The sequence below is a fragment of the Amphiprion ocellaris genome, chromosome 10 (assembly GCF_022539595.1).
Source record: "Amphiprion ocellaris isolate individual 3 ecotype Okinawa chromosome 10, ASM2253959v1, whole genome shotgun sequence".
NCBI lineage: Eukaryota > Metazoa > Chordata > Actinopteri > Pomacentridae > Amphiprion > Amphiprion ocellaris.
The window spans coordinates 1605348-1628609 of NC_072775.1; the positions used below are offsets into that span (position 1 = coordinate 1605348).

Here is a 23262-nt window from a genome sequence, read left to right on the forward strand (position 1 = left end):
TATGAGTTCTGTATCTGTGCACTGATGAGTTCATGAGTAATTCAAACAATCTAATGGGTGTGGAGATGGATGCTGAGCTGTTTGCAGAACTATGATTAAATCTGAATGTAAATTCAAAATTATTACACTCGTCATCTCTTTGTTGCTCAGACAAACAGCTAGCGTTGTTTGAAAGGTCACGTCGTGCTCTTTCATTTCATACGTGCTCCACCTGCCTGCAATGAATAATTTGTGAGCAATTCAGCTGAGAAGAGTTTGGAAGTTAAAGTGTTCCAGCCTGGTTCAGTCTGTTGTTGGGTTCTCCTCTCTGTTCTCCTGACACACCCAGGACACATTCAGATACACCAACTATAGATGCAAACACTAAAAGTACATAATAGGACAAAAGGAAAGCCAAGTTAAGTGGAGGTTTGTTGGAAGGCTTGCATGCACCCTGGGTTTTTTTTGTTGTTGTTGCAGAGTTGTGTTAAATTGTTCAGAGTTGTGTTAAGTCACAGGGATAAATCCTAATGAGGTACTGGAGAATCAGAATCCTGGAGTTGGATTGGGTGTGGTGCAGAAGAGCTTCTCACATGTTGGAGGATTTCCCTTCGTATCGACTCAAATAAGAAACTTTTCTGAATTTTGGTCTGACTGCCTACAAAATGCCTCCTGGCCAATCCCAGCCAATGCAGAGTTCTCATGGGCAGAGTCAGGCTCTATACTGTTACTACTGAATATTATACAAAAAGGCTGACCAAACATGTATTTTTTGAAACACTACTTTATTTCTCCATGTTATATTTCCAGCTGTAGATTCAGAACTTGAGATTTAAGCAAGCAGAATGGAACTAAACACAACATTTTCTTTAGTATAACGAAAACAGAAACTATATTATCAAGACATGACAGTGTGACATGCTGTTTTATCTTGTCTTAAAATGTTTTCACAAACATGTCTTATTTGTCTGTAGGATATTAGATGGATCATGTTGTGCTGAGTGTACATCCATGTACAGACACCACAAGTGTGCATATTTAGAAAAATGAATGCAAGAGGTAAGAAAAGTAAGAACCATCTTGACACAACAACTGTTTTACATTTGGTCCCCATTGGAAATCTGTCATATCTTCATGTAAACTTAAATACAATCAAAGTTTGAGGATAAAGAGACATTTGAAAAGACAAGATGTGGATACATTTAAAAAAAAACATTTCAGAATATACACTTTCAACAGCAGCAATCAAATTAAAGCAAATTTATGGCACAGATTACGGTAAGTTCTTTGTACAAGAGGTCACATTTCTTTCAGCTTTATCTCTTCCAGGTAAATATTGTTCAGTATGTCTGTGCCTCGAGTTTCCTGCAGAACATTGCTCACTACAAGGCATTTTGAAAGTGGAAAACATGACATCAGTGCTAAGTGAAAGTGTCAGAAGTCACATTGTTATTTTCAGCAAAGAAGGTCTTTCTGAAGGCTGCTAACAGGGCAGTGCATGGACCTCTAAACACTTTATGAAAACTGGATGAGTTGCATCGAAAACACAATCTGTCAGACCTGAAGTGAGTGCACCATCAGAAGATCAATACATCAGGTTTTTTTCACTGGCAGATAGAAAAGCAGCAGCATCACAGATGCAGAATATACTAAATAAAGAACACAAGACTCCAATCAGCAAAAGTCCTGTCAGAAGACGTCTGTCTGGTAGCGTCTCAGAGGACGAGTAGCATCTCTAAACCACTTCTTAGGAGGGGAAACAAGGACAAACGCTCAGGGTGGCTGCTTACTGATAAATCCCAGTTTGAGGTTAGTGACAGTATAACAGAAGGGGGAGTGTAAGGAGACAAACAGGGGAGAGGAGCTCACAGTGAAACATGGTGGTGGGAATATGGGAGTTGGACACCTGACCCTGGCCAAGATGAAGTAGCAATGCATCCTTCAGAGACTCGCTCCACCTTGTGGTTTGAATCCATGTGAAGAGGAAATCAAGAAAGAAAAGCCATGTTTAGAATGTTTACAAAGGCAAGGAGCTGACATTATCATCTGTAATGAAACAGTTTGCATTAAAACCAAAATGATTTCAAAATAAAAGTATCATCACTGTGGTCCCAGTCTTTTGGACCCATTACATATATGTTGACTGAATTTGGATCTTTGCTTTTAATACAAATGTCTGTGAAACTGGAATTTAAAACTTTTGAAAAACACTAAACAGTATTTATCTTTAGATCCAGATCCTGCGGTTCCAAATCACACATGGCCTCCTTCTTACATTAGAGGCTGTAGCTCACAACACGCAAATAATTCCTGCCTGTTTGTGTCGTAACTACAGGTGTTTAATTACCTGCAAAGAAAAAGCCATTCTTGAGGCTATTCGTTTATCAAACACAGCTTGAGTAGTGATTTTTTTCTTTAGATTACAGTGGAAAAAAAGGAAAAATGCCACACTTTACATGTAGTGTATAGAAAATGAAGTTTTCTCCTTTTACTGCTTTTCATCACTGAATCACGGTCATAATAATTTGGTTTTTATTTCAAGAATTCGCATAAAAAGACTCTTGCATGAAATGTGAAAACATATTTCTGCTAAGCAATATCAATTAATTAAAAATCTTAAACGTAAAATAGTTGATTGCATAAGTATTCAGTCACCATTTAAAGTGACTCATCTTATTCAACACAGGTGCAGCTAACTGATGCTAGCAGTTGCAGTGGAGCTCATATGAGTGCAGTGAATGTTTCTCAAGTGATTGTAGCATAAAGACTCCTGTATCTGGAAGGTCCAGTCACTGGAAAATCAGTTCTCCTGGATAGAACTACAGCATGAAGACAAAGGTACACGTGCATATTTCAAAGTCACTAAATATCCCTTATAGTATAGTTAGATCCATCATTAAGAAATGGAAGGAATATAACACATGTGTAAACCTGCCTAGGACAAAAACTGTGGGATTGTTCCAGAAAGACACAAGTGAGGAAGGCCACCATGACAGCTATGACTCCTCTGAAAGAGTTCACTTCAAAAGCTCAGATAGGAGACTGAAAATACAGCAACCGTTGCCTGGTCTTCGCAACTTTACGGGAGAATGGCTAAAAGTAAGCCACTGCTGAGAAAAAGCTTCTATTAAATCTAGACTGGGGTTCACCAGAAGACATGTGAGAGACACTGAAGTCAACTAGAAGAAGATTCTTTGGTCTTATTCGTTTAAAATTGAGCTTTCTGGCCAACAGACTTGACGTGAAGTTTGCCGAATGACTGTGAATCACGATTTAACCTCTTTAATTATATTTTGGGTGTTTTTCAAATATACAGTCATGGAAAAAACTATTAGACCTCCCTTGTTTTCTTCAATTTGTTGTTCATTTCAATGCCTGGTATAAATAAAGGTTTATTACCTGAAGAATATAATGAACACGACTTTAAATGCAGCTGACTCCATAATACTTTGTCCTATTTGACATGAAGTATGCTTCAGCTTCATTGTATCCCAGGGTCTATAAGAGGACATTTCATGTCATCAGCAGCACATGCAAAGACCTAGAGTGGTTTCCTGCTGACATTCAAGCCGTAGCACAACTCAGAAGTTCTCAGCTCTCAGATAACGCCTAAAAATAATTATGTGAAGCCACAAAGGCAGCCATCATGACTGAGAGACAGGTAGTGAAAAAACTGAAGATCTCCAAGACAGCCGTTCATTACACCAAGAAAAAACAAGCCCAACATGGTTCTACCAAACTGCTAGCTGGTCAGGAAACGTCTTTCTACCCACCAGATGACCGTCACTCATCCGTTCCTGTGTCAGGAATCGTCCTCAGATCTCCAGGGACCTTAAAATGAGTGGACACTGTGGAGAAATAGGACTTGTTGAGCAAGGACAGTTGGAAAGCGACTTGTTGAAGCTGGTCTGAAGTCACACAGGGCAGGAAGAAGCTCTTCATCAAGGAAAGGCAGAGGAAAGCCGGTTACTTTTTGCTGGGATCACAAGGATTGGACTGTTGATGATTGGACTAAGGTTCTCTTCACGGATGAGTCCAGTTTTCAGTTGATGTCCACTCCAGCCAACTTACTGGTTAGGAGGAAGCCTGGAGAAGCTACAAACCAGACTGTCTGCCCCTACAGTAAAACATGGAGGTGGATCAGTGACCATCTGGGGTAGTTTCAGTCTGGGTGGAACAGGGTGAATGAACCCAGTCATGTTTGGGGCTACTCTTGAAAACAGTCTTCTTCCATCAGCTGGAAAACTCTTTCCTGCCTCCAATGACTGGATTTTCCAACAAGACAAGGTCAGTTAAAGCCTGGATGGATAAACAGAACATTGGAACCATGCCTTGGCTGCTCAATCACCAGATCTAAATCCAACTGAAAACCTGTGGAAAATCATCAAACACAAAATGGAGAAACACAAGCCCAAAAACAAAGCAGATTAGTTAGAATGAGTGCAACAGGAATGGGCTGCTGTGACAGCAGAACAATGTCAGAAGCTGGTGGAGATCATGCCAAGACGCATGACTGCAGTCATCAGAAACAATGGTTATGAATCAGTACTAACTCCTGTTTGGATCATGGGACTAAAACAGACAGAAAAGAAAACATGGAATCCTAAAAGCTGTTTGTGGCAGAACAATGCCATAGATATTGATGGAAGAACTGAAGTGATTTTGGTTAATATCAAGAAAATCATGGAAAATGTCTGATATCTGCTCTGAAATTAAAGTCTTTTGAGCTATTTTTGTTATCATTATATTTCCCCAAACAAATGGACCTTCAGTTGTACCAGGCATTAAAATGAACAAGAAATTAGAGAAAACAAGGGTGGACTGATCATTTTTTCCATGACTGTATATACATGTTACATATCCAGTCAATTACATGCAACTGCAGCATATTCATGGCCATATGTGACACTTGATCATGTACACAAAGTCCGCGTTTACAAATCAGTCCTGACGCTTGTGTGGCATATGGTTCCTGGGCTCAGGTGCATCACGTACAGTACAGTATAGAGGATCAAACTGCTCATTCTCATGTAATTGACCACTGCTGTCTCCCTCTCCAGCCTCTCATCACTCCCACGGTTCAGATTGTGTAGGCAGACCGCAGCATTTGTAGGATATAAATGACCCACTTCCAGTAAGACGTGATGGGAGTGCTGTTGGTTGACATATTATTACATGACAGGTTATAGTTTCATGCTGTTTTTATGAGGCAGACTCTCAACCTGAATTGATTATAAAAATGTTGGGCTTTGCCAGCCTCCCAGCGCCAGTATTTTTTTTTTTCAAGTAGCCCTACTGTTAAACGTATGCAGACAATCAGAGTTTTGTAGGCTGGATTCACAAAGGGGCCGCAATGAGTAGACGGCCCGGGCAGTCATTTATTATTTGCAAAAGCACAAATTTCTTCAAATCGCTGTAATTATCATCCTTTGCAAAAAAAAAAAAAAAAAAAAAGTAGGTAAAGTCTTGGAAACTGAAATAAAAACAGCCCGTTATTGGAAAATTGCACATTCATAATGTAATAATAGAAAATCCCAGCCAGACAGGAAACCTTTGTCCCAGTGTTTTAAACTGCAGTTTTATGAGAGAAGCCCCAAAAAGGCAATATAATTATATAACTGTCTCACACTGAGTCTCAAGATTGATATAATTTTTTCAGCTTCTTTGGGGAAAGGCACTAAATTGGAAACAATTTTCCACATTTCTCTGGAGGCTGCAGTGGGCACCAAACCTGGACAGTTAAAATTGGAAAAAAAATGTAGTCAGAGCTAATGAATTTCCATTTCTGCTGAGGCTGCAGATGGTATCTGTCAAAATTTGGCGTCAACAGCATGAAATGACAAAACTTGCTTTGTGTTGACAGTCAGGGCTGCTGCTGCTGTTGGTGTGATTGTGTCTGTTTGGTCTCCTTAAACACCAGCAATTGTGGTTTGAAAGCCAGAGTTTGACCATGTGCATCCATTTTCGTGCCAGTGTGCGATGTCTGATTGCACTTTCTTCTGTGTGCAACAACAAAACTACTTTTTGTCTCCATACCCTGAAGTAGTTTTTGGGTCTAATTTTTCTGCCCTCCTTTATCATTATTCTCTTCACTGAGCTCTGGTGGTTTGAGGGACACCAGCAGGACTCCTGTCACTTTTCTCCTTCAATGATAATTATTACTTCTAATATTTGTTCTCTAATTGCTTACAAAACACAGATTTACAGTGGTCCCTCGTATATCGCGGAGGTTATGTTCCAGACTCTCCCGCGATAGACGAAAATCCGCGATATAGGGACCATATTGTAGCCCTTAAATATTGGTCGACTCACCCATCTCCAGGGCTGTAGGTCAGGCCAGTTACAATTATTTTGCATTTTTATGCTCATGTCTTTTGCTGTCTTCCATGCTAAACATCCCCAGCAGGACAGGACAGTTTTCTGCAGGTTTTATTCACCGCTCAGCACCGCTCTTACCGGCACAACATAAATAAACACAAAAATAATAAACAAAATAAAGCAAATGCAAATGAACACAATCATACACAAATCCGATACTGGAATATTTATTTTATTATAACTCCGCCAAGGAACACGACGGAGTTATGTGAAGATCAGCTAGTTTCTCTGTGAATCTGTCTGTCCTGTGCAACATTCCTCTAAAACAGACTGATGGATTTGGATGAAATTTTCAGGGAAGGTCAGAAATGACACACGGACCAAGTGATTTGATTTTAGCAGTGATGCAGCTTATAGTCTGGATCCACGGATTAGTTAAAGATTTCCCATTGCGAGATATAGCGGCCGGCACGGTGTCACTGTAACCATGACAACAAGTGAACGCTGCCTCAGCTCCCTGCTGACGATCATGTGATCCTACTACAAATCTGCCATTGCTGACTTACCGGAGTTGATACAAGGAGCAATTGATTAATTGATTAAATTGTGGGGGTGTTTCTGAGTCCCATCACATGTGTCCCACTACATATTTAGGTCAGACGATTCACACACACATGCAGAACACACGCCTGTGTTCAGCACCAGGTCAGAGAATGAACAGTCTTGGTGGAGTATTGCGCTCTCTGAGTGTTTTTCTTGTTGATATATATGTTAAGGCTTTATAAATCCTCCCCACACACCTCACATCACCACAGAGCAACACTATGCAGCGATCAGACATCTGTGTGAGACGGACAGACCAGATACTGAATGCTGCTATACCATATATAATATAATATAATATAATATAATATAATATAATATAATATAATATAATATAATATAATATAATATAATATAATATAATATAATATAATATAATATAATATAATATAATATGCACTATACTCAGGAGAGATGGAGGAGACTGACTACGGTCTCTGAGCCAATCAGAGCCCAGCGCTGTACGCTGGTCACTATGACTGAACTGTGGTGCTGCAATGCACCATGGGAGTTTGGGGTGTTGGGGGTTTAAATGTCATTATTGTGTTTTATCTTAGTGTTCCAGTGTCATTAGTATTTATGTTTTATTGTGTTTTTGTGGTTTAGTCAACCTTGTTAGTTTGCTTCAGTGTCATGTTGTCAGGACCGTGAGTGTGAAGTGTAGTGTGTTTGATGACTTCCTGCCATATTTATACTGTAGTCTGTGTCACAATAAAAGCTCTCAGCAATTCTAATGTTCCTAAAGAGTTTGCACATGTTGTCTGGTGTTACCTTCCAATGCAACTTGCCACAGTTAGAACTACAGAAAAAGTATCTGTACTGAAAAATTCCGCGATATAACGAAACGTCCACGGAACCAAACCCAATCCAAAAATCTGCAATATAGTGAGACTGCGAGAAGTGAAACACGATATAGTGAGGGACCACTGTAGCTCAATATGTGCTACTTATTTTTTTTTTTTAAATATTCGCAGCAGTAGTCACAGCAATTTCCTGTTGAACTTTTATTCAGGTGAAAAGGGCTGAAAGGTTGCTTTGGTCAAATTTCAGGAAGCCAAATACTGGCATATACGATCCACTGGGATTGTGAATGCAAACACATCTGTTGAGCCCTAATATGTATGCTTAGCTTGGCTTTCCTCCTCTTGCTTTCTGATCTCTGTCTGTCTCTAAGGCTGAAGCAGAGAAAAATATCCTCCTCTTATCCGCCTTCTCGTCCTCACTCTCCTGTGCCTATGTGTGAGGGATTACAGTGAAAAATGAGACGAGGACATGCAGAAGAAAGCTGCATTCATAATGTCAATATTCACCATCGAATGTGTTTTCCTGCCTACAACCCTCCTATTATTTGGGCTGCTCTCATTTCTGGATCTGTGCTGGTGCAGGCCGGTTTTCCTGTCTAAATGGCTGGAGATGGGATTATACTGCAGTCTGGGATGGCACATCCCAAAGAACCCATCCAATCAAAGGAAAAATTGGTGCAAAAATGTTGGATTTGGTCTTTAAAAAAAAAAAAAAGAAAGAAAAAAACTATTTCCAGCAGTCTGAAATTGTGCCAATTTTTCAGCCCTGGCTGAGGAAAGTTAATCACTGCCTCCGTCCCTGTAACACAGACGCAGAATTCCTCCACTCTCTCTAGCTTTTTTGCCTCTTACGCCACTGCCTTCCACTTATTTTAAAACACTTTGTGCATCCCTTTGTTCTCTGGCTCGCTCTCACAAACAACCCTCTCTCTCTGCGTTTCTTTTTGCCAGTCTATAAATGTCTCTGTCCTGGTCACTCTGTGTGATACAGGTGCATAATGTGTGTTGCCTGTCCTGTCCAGCCTGCGCCGTGTCTCTCCTCTCAGTCTAAAGGGGCTGATAAGGGCAGATGGCTCTGTGCTTTGTAAGCCTGTGAAGCGAGTAATGCAGTGGAGCAGAGCCTCCAGGCTAAACACTGTCTGCTTCTCATGTGGGAGAAGTGTGTGTACATCTGTGCGTGTGCATTGTGCGTATGTGCGTGTGTGTCTGTGTTGTGGTAATTCTGTCCTTGTTAGAGCCAGTTTAGGTTTAAACCTTCTAAGTGTTGACATTTTGCAAAGTGAGGTCATTCTGACTGGTCTGCACTCCTTCAGGCTTCTACTATTGGCTTTACTGTTGTATACATGACGTGAAAAAGTAACACGTTTCACTGTGAACTGGCACCAACAGGCAAAAACAGAACATCCTTATATATGTTGTTGTATACTTACTGCTATATAAATGAGTTTGTGTTTGCTTTCTGTATTCCAGTAATTGCCATCAGACGTATGTGAACTTTTCAGCACACTTGAATAAGGAGATCAGTCGCTGGTGCACACATCTGCACGGCTCACAGTTTCTCCAGCTCAGATGAAGTTTTTGATTTATTTTATTTACAAGTGAAATAAGCAGGTAAAGAACAGACTGAGTTTTGGGATCTCCGAGGAGAAAGGCTGAACACATTTTTATGATCCACTACTTCCTGTAAGGTATATCACATCACTTCCTGTTTCCTGTCTCCATCTCACCATGTGCTGGGTCAATGTATAATTGTGGGACTTTTTGTATCATAGTTGACATTTTTGCTGTTTTCAGGCCTAAAATCAACATGGCCACCTATAACCAAACACCACATGGCATTTCAGAGAAACCACAGTTAATTGCATTCTCAGGGCTACAGTGGGCGAAACTGAATCTCATCTGAAACTGCTGGCTAAGGAGAAACGTAAATATAGTGAGATTGTTATTCACATCGGTGGTAACACCCGACTGAGGCATTTTGAAGCCACCAAAATGAAGCCATTGTGTAACTCTCAGGACTGTGTAGTTTTCTCTGGACACCTGTCATATCTGACCAGCGATGACATGTACGACCTCATGTCATCATTCAGCCACTGGCTTGTTGAGATGATGTCCAGAAAACAATGTGGGCTACACAGAATACTGAAAAACTAACTGGGCAAAACCTGGTCTGATTAGGAAACAGTATTTTTTTGTCCTTCCTGGTGAAGAGGACTTTTTTCATTCCGACTGTTGCCAAATGCTTGCTCAGAAAGACTCCAACAGAAACCTTGTTGTCAGTGTGACCTTTGCAGGTTCTTCAGCTTACTGTATGAAGCACCGTGAGTTGACATGTTGAGAATTGGTGCAATATATACTCTAACGTTCAAAAGTTTGCGGTCACCCAGACAATTTCCTGTTTCCATTAAACTCCCACGTTTCTCCATGTGCTAACATAACTGCACAAGGGTTTTCTAATCATCAATGAGCCTTTCAACACCATTAGCTAACACAATGTAGCATTAGAACACAGGAGTGATGGTTGCTGGAAATGTTCCTCTGTATTCTATGGAGATATTCCATTAAAATCAGCCATTTCCAGCTACAATAGTCATTTACCACATTAACAATGTCTATACTGGCTTTATCATTCATTTCATGTTACCTTCATTGAAAAAAAATGCTTTTCTTTAAAATACAAGGACATTTGTAAGTGACCCCAAGATTTTGAACAGTAGTGTAGATACATTTCACCTGGTTTGCAGGTAATGAGTGAGCCTTGTTAAATCTTACATGGTGGCATTTCTTCATCCTGAGTTGTGTTGTGTTGCACACAGCCCTATTCAACAACTGTAGTAATTCATATTACTACATAGTATTCATACATATTACTGTAGATCATCTTCATAGCAAGAGCCAGGCAGGAAAGTAGAGAGAAGCAACAGTTAATTGTTAGTTTGACATCAAACTCAGTCAATTCGAAAACTGTCCAGAAACTTTCATGTGCAGTCAAACTGTTGGTAGTAGAGAGGATTGTCCAAAAACAGCTATGTTGGCAATTCAAAGTGTCCTGATGGCAGATGAGCACCAGTCTGACAACGAGCTCCTCCTCTTGCCTGAGGGTTCTTGGACAAGACTGACCCCCAAGTTGCACCTATTGGCAGGTGAGCACCTTGCATGGTAGCTCTGGAGAAGGACATTGTAGAACTCAGCTAAAGTTAAAACATCAAACACTGTGATGAAACTGGCTCAGATGAGGTGCACATCAGCAGAGGAAGACCTGACATTCCTTCTGCTGCCTCAGAAATCAACACTGAACAGATTAGAGCCTCCATCAGTTGTTCTTTGCAGTTCTTCCAGCAGACACATCTCAACTTTAAGTACTGGATGAAGACTGTGCGAATCAAAGATTCTTAGTGGAACTGCTGTGAAGAGAACCACTACTGAGGGAGTAGTGTGAGCTTCGTGGGCTTTTATTGCATATTCAAGCACCTGAATGTATATCAGCTTTATTATTACATCAGCTCTGATGCATCGTGGGTTGTTGAGTATGATAAATAAGCTGGAGTAAAATCTGGTTTTGTATCGTAAATGTCATCCAGAGTGGTGTGTGGAGGTGGTTGGGAAGAAACGTACAGCATGAAGTCAGAAGGAAGAGCAGAGAACTAATTCTGTTTATTGTAACTTGAAACTGTTATCGACACTCTGCCATTATTTCTGTCAGCTGCTTAGATCTAGAAACACAGTGAACCAAGAGCAATTAAGCCTGTTGTAAACAAGACAGCTGTTTATCCAGATAATCTAACATGACATGATACTCTTTTAGCTGTCTGGCCACGTTCCCAATTAACAAATAGTGTACAGTGTCTTTATTACTGGCAGAAACTGTAGCAAAATCTACGATACCCTACAGAAATAAAGAGGAATCATCCTTTATGTGCCTTACCTTGGAAGGAAGAACAGTAAGATTAGCCACAAAACTCCAGTGGATGTCAACAAGGGCATCAGTGACAAATGGTGGATCTGCTTGGATACGCACCAGCTGCACACCAGACCCTCTGGATCAAGCCGAGGTCCACAGGGCAATACCTGAGGCTTCACAAACAACTGAGTGAATGTGGGGCAAAGCTCAGCACACTCTGTGCAGGCCTCCGACTGGCAAGAATCCAAGCGACGGAGAGGGAAAAGCAGATTAGAACAGTTTTTAATACATTCTCAACAATTAACTGGTGGGATCTGTTAAATTACAGTGTCTCTGGGCCTCCCTGCTATCCCAAATTACCAAAAACATAAAGTCTGGTCCTCTATTTCATGTTATATGATATTGTGATTTGAAAAGCATGAATGTGCCACCTTCATACTGCCAGTCTGTTATTCTACCACATCCCAAGTGTGTTCTGGAGACTTGGGAGGCCAGTAACAATTCTGAGACAGACTGCGGAGTTCAAATCAGGATTGTTGGTATTTCAACGCCAAGAAAACGTTCCTCTCACCATGACGCCAGCTGCTTGAACAAGTCCATGAACCTATGATCCATTTGTCCATGTATTCATGCTGTTCATGCCAAATTTCTATCCCACCATCTGCAGCCTGAACAGAAACCCAGATTCATCAAACGAGGTGATGTTTTTCTGCTTTTCCACCGTCCAGTTTGGTGGTTCTTTGCCCGCTGCTGCCCCAGACTTCTGTTTTTGGCTGACAAGAGTGTTACCTGAGTTACTGTAGTCCTCCTGTCAGGTTCAACCAGTCAGGTCATCCTCTGCTCTCATCAACAAGCAGCACAGAGAGCAGCAGCAACAGAAATACTTAAACCAGCCTGTCAGCCACGGTCAGAGTCACTGAGATCACAGTTTTCATTAACTGAAGCTCCACTCATGTAAAAATAAAAGTGATGCTTTATTGAAGCTACTCCACTTACTTAAGTACATGTAATGGACTAAATGTAATATGCTATTACCCACTTTGCAGACTGCAGGGAGAAATACAAACCGAGCAAAACAGTGCACGGTATAGCCACAGAAGCTGCACCTGGGCTTTGAAATGAATGCGTCCAAAGCTGGTTGAAATAATTCAAACTGAAACGTTCTTCCTTTTGCATTGGACAGACGTGTCCATCGGCGTCTGTTTGTCCAGCTGACAGCAGACATGTTGCACAACCAAAACTCTAAAATGGCGCCTTTAAATGGCCTGTAAACAATGGCAAAAAACAATAAAGTGCATGTTAGTAGTAGCAGTTCATCCTGACGGATCCTGTATCGCTGCAGGTCTCAGAACCAGCAGCATGTAAACAGGGCAATAATTGGTTTTCTCTGTAAAACTCTCAGGTCTTGCTGTTGCTCCAGCTTTACTGTGGACTGTGAACTGATAATCTTAAGAAAACATTTTTACCTTTTGTAGTTTTCTGCAGCCCGATGGGTTCACATTGAAACACTATTGTTGAGTATTTATGAAAAATCAATATGCATGAATGTTTAGAAATAACAGTGAGACTGTATACACTGGCTTATAAAGACAAGGAGCAGTAACTGATGGCCTTGTAAAGAAGATTAATATTTGAATAAAGACATTTAGTGAAGGATTAAAGGTCGGAGTAGGGGTTTAAAGGACGAGGTTTGTTAAATGTTTAGCATAACTATATTATCAAATATTTAGCTCTTGCCTTAAGGTGGGAAAATTCGCTTCAGGAGTGCAGTTGATGCAGTTTTTCATTCTATGAATTTCCTTCATGAAAACCAGACATATTTATTGGTATGCTAATGTTTATGGATTATTTTCTGTATGGATCCAATATGTAGTGACTGAGGGCGGCACGGTGGAGCAGTGGTTAATGTCGTCACTTCAAGGTTCTGTTGGAACTTGTTGGTCAGCTGAGGCTTTCTGTGTGGACTTTGCATGTTCTTCCTGTGTCTGTGTGGGTTTTCACAGCCTAAAGAGACGCAGGTTGGTTATAAAAATGCAACAATCTGGCAGCAAGGTTACCTGGAAAAAGTATGTTCAAAAAACGATGGGTTAATGTAACTAAAAAACTGTAAAAATGGTGAAATTAACAGCAAATATCTGTTAAATAATAATATTTGTAGCTGATTTAAATACACTGCAGTCACACATTGTTAAAGTATGAATTACTATTTTTAAAAACACAGATTCTTGATGTGGACGGTTTTGGCCTCTTCTTTTAACCTTAAACATGTAAATTATTACTTTGTTTCTGTGATTTTAGTATACAGTATTTGTAATTTAAAAACAGGAACGCATTTGTAAAATCAACTATTAACCATTTTTCAATCCTTATTGTACTTTTTTTGACATAATGGCAAATACCTCTAAAGTAATTATATATTTTGCAGATTTAAATATGGTAAATAGCATTATTTTAAGGTCAAATGTAAAATAAATAAAATAAAATATATATTTATATATCATATTCACATGTGTGAACTGAGAATCTTTTGACAAAATGTAGTGAAAAATAGAAATATAGAATAGATAAATATAAATAAATATAGAAAAAAATCTGACAAAAACAAGAAATAATAATATATTCATAATTAATATATATATAATTAATTTATATGTGTATATGTGTTTATATATATATATAAATCTAGAAATGTCTTTATTTTTGAAAGAAAAGCATTTTTTAAATGAAGATAACATTACATTAATAAGAAATCCAGTGTATACATTGTTAATATGGTGAAGATTTTTAACATAGACATTATTTACATTTTTTTTGTTTTGTTTGTTGTTGTTTTCATGTGTAAATTAATATTTTTTTGGTGATTTTACTAAAACTTTCTAAAAGCAGGAAAATCTGTAAAATTACAGTTATTTATCTTTAATTACAGTTAAAATGTTCCTTTTTTTTAGTGCAGGTGTGCGTTTGAGCATGAATGTGTCTGTTTGTGTTAACCTTGGGATGGACTAGGGACCTGTCCAGGGTTTACTCTAACCCAGTGTCAGCTAGGATGCACTCCAGTCCTTCATGATTCAGCTAACAAACGGATGGATGTAGTTCCTGTGTTTTGGCTTCCTGTGGCAGAATAACATATTTATGTGACAATTTAAATGTGGAAATATGAATGCATTGTAATATGGAGGGAGGAAGGAAGGAATGAACCAACAGGAACTTTCTCCAGTTGTTGTAATTGGAGGCTGATGTCCTTCAGGAAAACCTGTTTCATGAACCCGAGAGCTTGTGCACTATAATACTGTATTTATATGAAAAAATATAGAAATACATTAAATCAATTTGATTTTCATTTTGTGAGAGTTTCAGCAGCTTGCTCCCAAACAGGCAATCTGCACAACATGATTGGTTATTTCATTCAGTGTGTTAGCCGGTGTGTGTGCATGTGTTATATGGAGAAGTGTGTGTGTGTGTGTGTGTGTGTGTGTGTGTGTGTGTGTGTGTGTGTGTGAGAGAGAGTATTTTACCATCTGGTGTAGAATCGAAGCTATAAAAATGAGCTACAATTCCCTGTGGCCAAATCATATTATCATTTTTTTTCTTGCTACATGTGTAAAACACGCTTCACCCTTCATGCTTCAGCCAGAATGCTGACTGAGGAACTCCACCTCTTCATTTTTCCTTTGGGATTTTCAGCAGCAGTCGATGCAGGATTATTTCTTCGGGATAAAACCTCCGTTGTCTTTTGGATCACTGCTTTGGTGGCTGATTCTCATTTAAATATCCCAGAATTTGTGTGTAATACTTCATTTTGTGGCAGAAGAACTATGACGTTTTAAGCACCCAACAAATGATAAGAAGCACAGTCTGGTATATTAGCGTGTCAGTGCATGTGGGTAAATGACTGGAATGAGTATTGACATGTTGGATAATTTAAATGGATTTGTAAAGTCACCATCCAGCCACACGTTGACCTCATTTACAGTGTTTTATGCTGGTGGCAGCAGGTTCGATGTGCTGCAGCTTTTACTTTCAACTTAGCTGAGAAAATATGCCAGCTGAGTGTTTTCTCTGTTCACATTAATAAAAATAACAAGGCTAAATGTATTTGCACAGGTAATAGGTTAAGTAAAGGTGAGGCGGTAATAAAAAAAATGGGGCGCCGCTGGAGGGGACGTAAAAAGAGTAATGTTAGACGAATCAATAATGAATAACTGGGTGCTGTCCAAGTTTGGATCAGAGTTAATCACGAAGGAAAAAAAGTGAGGAGTGTGATCAATAGCTAATCATTATCTAATGATTTAGTAATAAAGTATCTTCCACAATAAAATTCAGATCAAACAACACAATTCACCAGAGAGTGTGTCAATGCTGCTCCTCTCAGCTCCAGAAGTAAAATAAGATGAAACTAAAAACCTGAGTTGCCCCCAAAGACCAAACAAATAAAAAAAAGAGTGAAACTTCAGATTGTTCTGCATGTTACTCCAGGTTGCAGGTGCACAGAGTAAAGAGTCTTATAGTAACAGAGTTGACAGAGATCATAGTTGACATTTCTGCTGTTTTCAGGCCTAAAATCAACACGACCGCCTATAACCAAGCACCACATGGCATTTTACAAAAAGATTCTTCTAAATATTAGATATCCAATTGAGTAAAATTGAAATGTAAAGTTATTTCTAAAGATATTGTAGTAAACCTGTTGACTGCTTTATATTAAATAAGTCAGAAAGCTTTGGAGTCTGGCCATTTTAAAGTTTAAAAATGTGGGAAAATATATATATTTTCACATTGAAAACTTCCACATCTTCAACATTTTTGGGAAAGTTTTTGGTGGAAAAAAAGATGTTAAAAAATGTTTCTTTAAGAACATTCTGAAAATAAATCAACCAAAATCCAACAAGAATCGATTGATTTTGGTTGATTTTTTTTTTCTGAATGTTCTTAAAGAAAATATTAGAAGGTTTACTGATAAATATGGAATCACTTTAGATATTTTTAGGATTTTTTTGGAAGATTTTTATTCATTTTTTGAAAATATTTACAATTTTTTTATCTTTTTTTTTTCTTGCCAAATTTGGGGATTTAAAAAAAAAATTAAGGGAAACTTTTAAGGAATTTACTTCCTGAAGATTTTGCAAATTTTTATAAATTTGGGAAATTTTCTTGCTGAATTTTTGGATTTTTTTCAGAGAAAGGAACAATATATTTTGGTGGCCGTAAATGAGGACAGCTGGAGGGTTAATATCAATATAAAATGCGGCTGATATTTCTGTTCATTGTCATCACCTCCTTTTTTAATTACGATATCATTTTGTAATCTAGACATACTGTATATCATGTTGGGGCTCCTCCTGCAGCACACTGACTGAATGATATATTTCTGAGTAGAATGCTATATTTAGTCTCAGGGACGACATCTGTCTGCCAGCTGTCAGTTACAGGTACAGCTGCAACTGTCAGAGCTGAATGAATTAAGCAGATCATCCATAAAACACCTACAACAACAACAACATGCAGCCCAGTGGTTTGTGCCACCGTCAGTCCACACACACTGTCCTGGTGTTAATGTACTCACCACCATGAAACTTATCTGATCAGAAACAAACTGCACTTTCTTGTAGTTTTAAACCATGCTAGTACTGTAACAATTGAAGTTTATGTCGGAGGGTCAACATGTAATTGCAAGAATTTTTGTAACATATTTAACAGGGATCGTAGTTGACATTTTTGCTGTTTTCAGGCCTAAAATCAGCATGGCTGCCTATAACCAAACACCACATGGCATTTTTACAGAAAGATTCTTCTAAATATTATATATACAATTGAGTAAAATTGAAAGTGAAAGCTATTTCTAAAGATATTGTAGTAAACCTGTTGACACTTGACTCACACACTCATTTTTGTGTCTTTGGGATAATTTTCAAATCATTTAGGACAAATTTCATGTCATTCTGAACTAGTTCTCCATAATTATGGATCACTTTCGAGTCATTCTGAACAATTTTTGAGTCATTTTGGCACCAAAAATATTGTTTCCTTGTCTGAAAAAAATCCAAAAGTTCAGCAAAAAAAAAATCCCCATATTTCTGAAAATTTGCAAAACCTTCAGGAAGAAAATTACTCTTACTTTCACTGTGAAAATATACATTTTTTCCACATTTTCAAACTTTAAAACGGGTCAATTTTGACCCGCAGGACGACACGAGGGTTCAGCCCACAGATATCAGTATCGGTTGATATCAGAATCGGAAATTGAGAGTTGGACAATATCGCAATATCGACATATCGGTTATTGGCAAAAAAAGACAACATCATACATCCCTGTTTATTGTTTCTTTTTTTCTACTAGAAGAAATAGGCTTCCATAGTTCTCTGTTCATCTGTAATACATTCACTGACTGTACCGAGTGTTTTTCACATGCGGCTGTGGGCGGTTTTCTCCAACACTGACATATTTTTCTCTCCTCATCTCTAATTCAGGCATCATCCGCACAGCCATGTCCGACATGGACCGTGAGACCAGGGACCACTACGCTGTGGTGATCCAGGCCAAAGACATGGCCGGCTCCGTCGGAGGACTGTCAGGATCCACTACCGTCAACATCACCCTCACCGATGTCAACGACAACCCTCCCAAGTTTCCACAGAGTAAGTGATCCCCTCCAGACTGACAGCAGCAGGTCAACAACTATTGCCTCATCTTTATTCTTCAGCTCTTCCTTCACTTTTATTCTGCAGGTGAGCTCAGGCTTTATTTCTGTTAAAATCCCTCAGAGAAATAGGGGCATGTGTCTGGACTCTCTGGCGGCTTTTTCCATTAATCTCGGAAAATGGGCCTTCTACTTTAGAAAAGATCAAAGCTTCGCGACCAATTTCTGCTTTCAACAGAACATAATCATTTGTAGAGATGTAGACAGACGGTCTCATAGAGAGCACATCTACTGGTGCTGAAACTACCCGAGAATACAGTTTTTGAGCTAAATTATTGTAACTTTTCTCCTGTGTGATCAGACACTCAAAGGAAGTAATGAAAGACAGGATACACCAGCTGTAAATGAAAACATTTTAAAATTGTTGTACAAAAACCAAACTAGGACAACATGTAAATGCTGTTCTACATTGATTAAACTACGCTTCAGTTTCTGTCACATTGAAATCAGTTTTCATTGACGTTACAGACAAGAAAAGCTAGTTTTTCTGAATGTACGGTTTGTAATAACTGTGATTTCAATAAATTGTGAAGCTAATTTTCCATTTTAAGTTGTCCTTGCTAAAATCGGGCAAACCACAGTACAGCACATCGGTTAGGTTGGCGCTGATTGTCTCCAGAGCAGGAGCATCCATTCAGTTCAACTCAGTTCAGTTTTATTCATATAGAGAGACCAGGAACAACTGTGTACATTATGTTGCATTCAAGAACAGCCAAACTGGCTGTTTTATTGACAATAATAATAATACATTTGAGTGTACCAATGTAGCTACTGATATTTGCTATGTATTGCTAAAAGATAACAGAAATATATCATTTACATAGATGTTTTATTTTGAAAATTCTGATTAATTTACAGATCCTAGTAAGTTCATTTTAATATCTTTCGGCTTTTATTTTGACAGTCCAGCATATTACAAGTAATCTTGGTAACATCCTTTAAGTACTTGGAGGACTGTCCTTTGAAAATTAATACTTAAAAATAAAGAGAGGTATAATGTTAGTCATAATAAGTAATTTCTCTCTCATACACTTTTAGACGGATAAGAAATTAAAGGAAAAACCAACATAACGTGTCTTAGTAAGGTGTTAGTGGTGCCACTAGAACAGGTTCAGTGCAACTCAGCATGAGGTCTCAAATCTGAAACATTATAAACTGTTTAGTCAGTTCACTGTTCCAGTACTTCTGTCTCTTGTGGACAGTGAGGAGAGAAAGTCAGGTGAACCATGGACCAGCATATACTTCCAGATACACTTTTAATGCATTGATTCTCCAACTCTGTGGAACTCTACTGGTGGGATTAACACCTTTCTTAGAAAAGATATTCCGTCATTCTGTGTTTTGATGGTGGTGGTGGAGAGCACTGTCTGACACATCGGTCTACAATCTCCCATCTGAGTTCATTTGGGTTGAGTTCTGCTGACTGTAAAGGCCATAACATATGATTCACATCATTTTCATTAAACCGTTCAGCGCCCTATCGATGGTAGCTCAGTCATCCTGGAAGAGACTACTCTCATCAGGACAGGAATGTTTTGTCATAGAATAAAGGTGCCAAACAGAACAACTTTGCATTGATTTGCAGTGACTCTTTCCTCTAAGGTCAGGCTCATGCTGCAGTAGTTTCTGATCATTTTATGTTGTTTCACCCCTCCAGACAAACTGAGGAGAATCTGCTCCGGAATCTTGGTCCAAACTGATGTTTTTTACCAAAATATTTGATAATCTTAACTATTTCCAGATCCTGAAACCTCCCAAACTTCTCATATTTAGTAACACGAAACATTGTAGCCATTGAGGCTAATGTTAGCTAGAGGTATATTGCCATTCAAAGGTCTGGGGTCACACAGACGATTTCATGTTTTCCATGAAAGCTCCCACTTTTCTCCATGTGCTAACATAACTGCACAAGAGTTTTCTAATCATCAATGAGCCTTTCAACACCATTAGCTAACACAATGTAGCATTAGAACACAGGAGTGATGGTTGCTGGAAATGTTCCTCTGTACCCCTATGGAGATATTCCATTAAAAATCAGCTGTTTCCAGCTACAATAGTCATTTACCACATTAACAATGTCTACACTGGATTTATTATTCATTTAATGTGATTTTCATTGATAAAAAACTGCTTTTCTTTCTAAAATAAGGACCTTTCTCAGTGACACCAACTTTTGAACAGTAGTGTAAATAAACAAAGTAAAAATCTCACCTGCATTTATCACAAAAGAATAAACTACCCATGTTGAATGCACCTGCCAAACCATTTTGTCATGCAGACTCATTTTGTGTTCATATTTTTAGCATTCCAACCAGTTGTTACACCTCAACAGTCTCCATTTTATTTACATTTGTTTTCCCGTGAGGAGGTGTTCTGCTCCTGGATTTTTCCCTTTGGCACAATAATCTAAATGATAATAAGTAATGTGGGATGCACCATTAATTTCAAATCTTCTAATGAGTGCACATCTGAGATTAGAGAGAAAAATATCCGTGGCGTTTCTCTTTGAATGTCAAGCAACCCGGTTTCATACTCCATTAGGATTTTTAAACTCTTGTAGCTCAGCCAGAGCAGACAAGTGGATCCAAAACATGGCAGTAAAATATTCCCCACAGTATAACAGAGCCACTGGGTCACCTTATTAGAGGTCATGGATTCATGTTTTTCCTTTAATTTTGCCACCCGTCTGTATGTTTACAGTCTCGTCAGAGTTGTTCTGACTGTTTGCGACACTCTGGTCCCTCTGATGAATAGTGTGTGAGCCCACACACGATGATTAATAACCTAAACACACATTAGCTCACACACAGACACATCATGTTTCACAATTACAGCTTCGGGCCAGTATGAATATAGTATTATGCTAATGAGAGTAGTAAACATGTCAGGAAATGGCATAGCAACTCAGCCCATTTATTTAACATGCACACAATTAAAGGACAAGAAAACCCACCCAAACAGCAGCAACACAGGGAATCTTTTTGTTCCATGAGCAAAAAAAAAACTATGAAAAACATTCACTCAAGAACATCAGTAATCCACCCACCAGATTTTTCCTCACTGAATCAAATTCATAAAACAGATAAAAAGGACAAAGAATGCATAGAAAGCAGACTTTCGTGTTACAGTTTCCCTGGGTGGACAAAGTCATGCAAATATACAAAGCTCATGGTCAGAGGATTGTTCAGAGAATAAACCATTGCATGATTTCAACATTCATTTGTCACCAAAATAATAATTTGTTGGTTGAGGTTTGGGAATAAGTTTTGAAAGAGAACAAGGATCCAACATGATAAAAAGAGTCATGAGATGGTGCCACATTTGCACCGAGTGGACTTTAACGCCGTCTTCTATTGCTATTCTGCCCCAGAAACAGGAACAGCACTGTGCAGCAATTCTACAGAACCAGCAGTGGCATCACTTTAGTTCTTTTTAATTGAATTCCGACACCCAGGAGATATTTTGTCTTCCACCAGGTGGCATCTGGGAGTCAGAAAGAGCCAACAAAAACAACATTAAGTTACTGTACAATGGCAGTCCTACAGTCCAGTGCACTTCACTGCGGGTGTTTGACTTGGAGGTGAATGTCAGGCAATGGCAGTTAAATGAGAATAAATGTTGTATTTCAACATAAATAATGAATTACTTTTAGTTCCAACTGCCAAAGAAGGCATGCATAGTTAAGAATCTGTTGCAGACAGCATTTCATAGGAAATCACTGCACTGTGTTTGAAGGAAGTTTAAGGAGCTTCTCCCTGGGTGGCAAAGAAATAACAGTAGGAGTTTGTTCAACAAAGTCAGTTTTGTGTTTCATCATACAAAAAAAGAGCACTTTTTATGATAGATGGATAGATGGATGGATGGATGGATGGATGGATGGGTTGGTGGGTGGGTTAGTGGGTGGGTGGACGGACGGACTGACGGACAGACTGACTCTATTAATCCTGAGGGAAATTCAAGCAAAAAAACCCCAAAAAACAAGATTACTGCATTATGAGGGGGGAAAAACACTTCTTTTTATTTATACTTTTTTAATTAACCACAGAATTTGACTTGTCTGGACGTGTTACTGATGAGGCAGCTCAGCAACAGAACTATAGCATCTGTTTATGACATGAAAGACATAAAAAATGAGAGGATTTTCAGTAGCCCTAGAGAGTTTTTGGACAATCAAACTCTCAACAAGCTTCCATGTAGTTTCATCTTGTTGAAATATAAGATAAACTGGCATTAAATCTACACAAAAACACACACAGCACAACTTTGTAGGAAGAGTATTTTATAAAGGAATAGAGAAATCAATTTGGCCTTTCCCCTTAAAACGCCATCACAACAGCGGATCTCTTCTCTGATTGCCAACTTGACCGTTTTAACAAACATAGCATTTAAAATGTCCATCATTAAAGTTATTGTTTTTAGGCAAAACTCCATGATAGCGTTTCATCACATTGCAGTTCTTTAGATCTGAAGGAAACTAGACTTCTGCACCTGTTTTCAGAAAATCTCGTCTAGCCTAGGATGGGAAACTTGGACCAATCACAGGGCTTTTCACCCAGATCCAGGGAATTTGAAGGATGTTGTGGCTAACTTTTGACTCGACTGTCTGCATGTTTTTTTGAAATCATCTGCGCTCGTCTGGTGGGACGGGAAGGCTGTATGTCCAGATTCTGATGTGCTTTTTTTCTTCCTTTTTTCCATACTGCAGCTCTAATGTGATTAAGTCCAAATGCAATTACTGTGATTTTATATACTCCCAATAAATTATCTTGGAACTGGGTGGCACAGTGGTTCACTGTTGTGCACTGTTGCCTCACAGCATGAAGGTTTTGGTTTCAAGCCTGCTGGTTTCTGTGTGGAGTTTGTTTTCACTGTTCCTGCATCAGCGCTTCCAACACTTGTTGTTGGACAGCTGGTCTGTTAAAACCACGACAACAAATGAAGTGAAATCTGAAAAAAGCAG

General features: G+C 38.8%; 1 protein-coding gene across 3 annotated transcripts in view; it reads left to right on the forward strand.

The window, feature by feature from the left end:
* LOC111582448 (cadherin-18-like) overlaps positions 1–23262 on the forward strand; it is a 208900-nt gene that overhangs the window by 112024 nt on the left and 73614 nt on the right. For all 3 annotated transcript variants that reach the window (XR_008603032.1, XR_008603033.1, XM_023291120.3), the window contains exon 5: positions 18073–18240. Coding sequence is in view for 1 of the 3 variants with exons in the window: in XM_023291120.3 (XP_023146888.1) it covers positions 18073–18240 (168 nt within the window). In the remaining 2 variants the exon portion in view is untranslated. The remainder of the gene's footprint in view (positions 1–18072; positions 18241–23262) is intronic.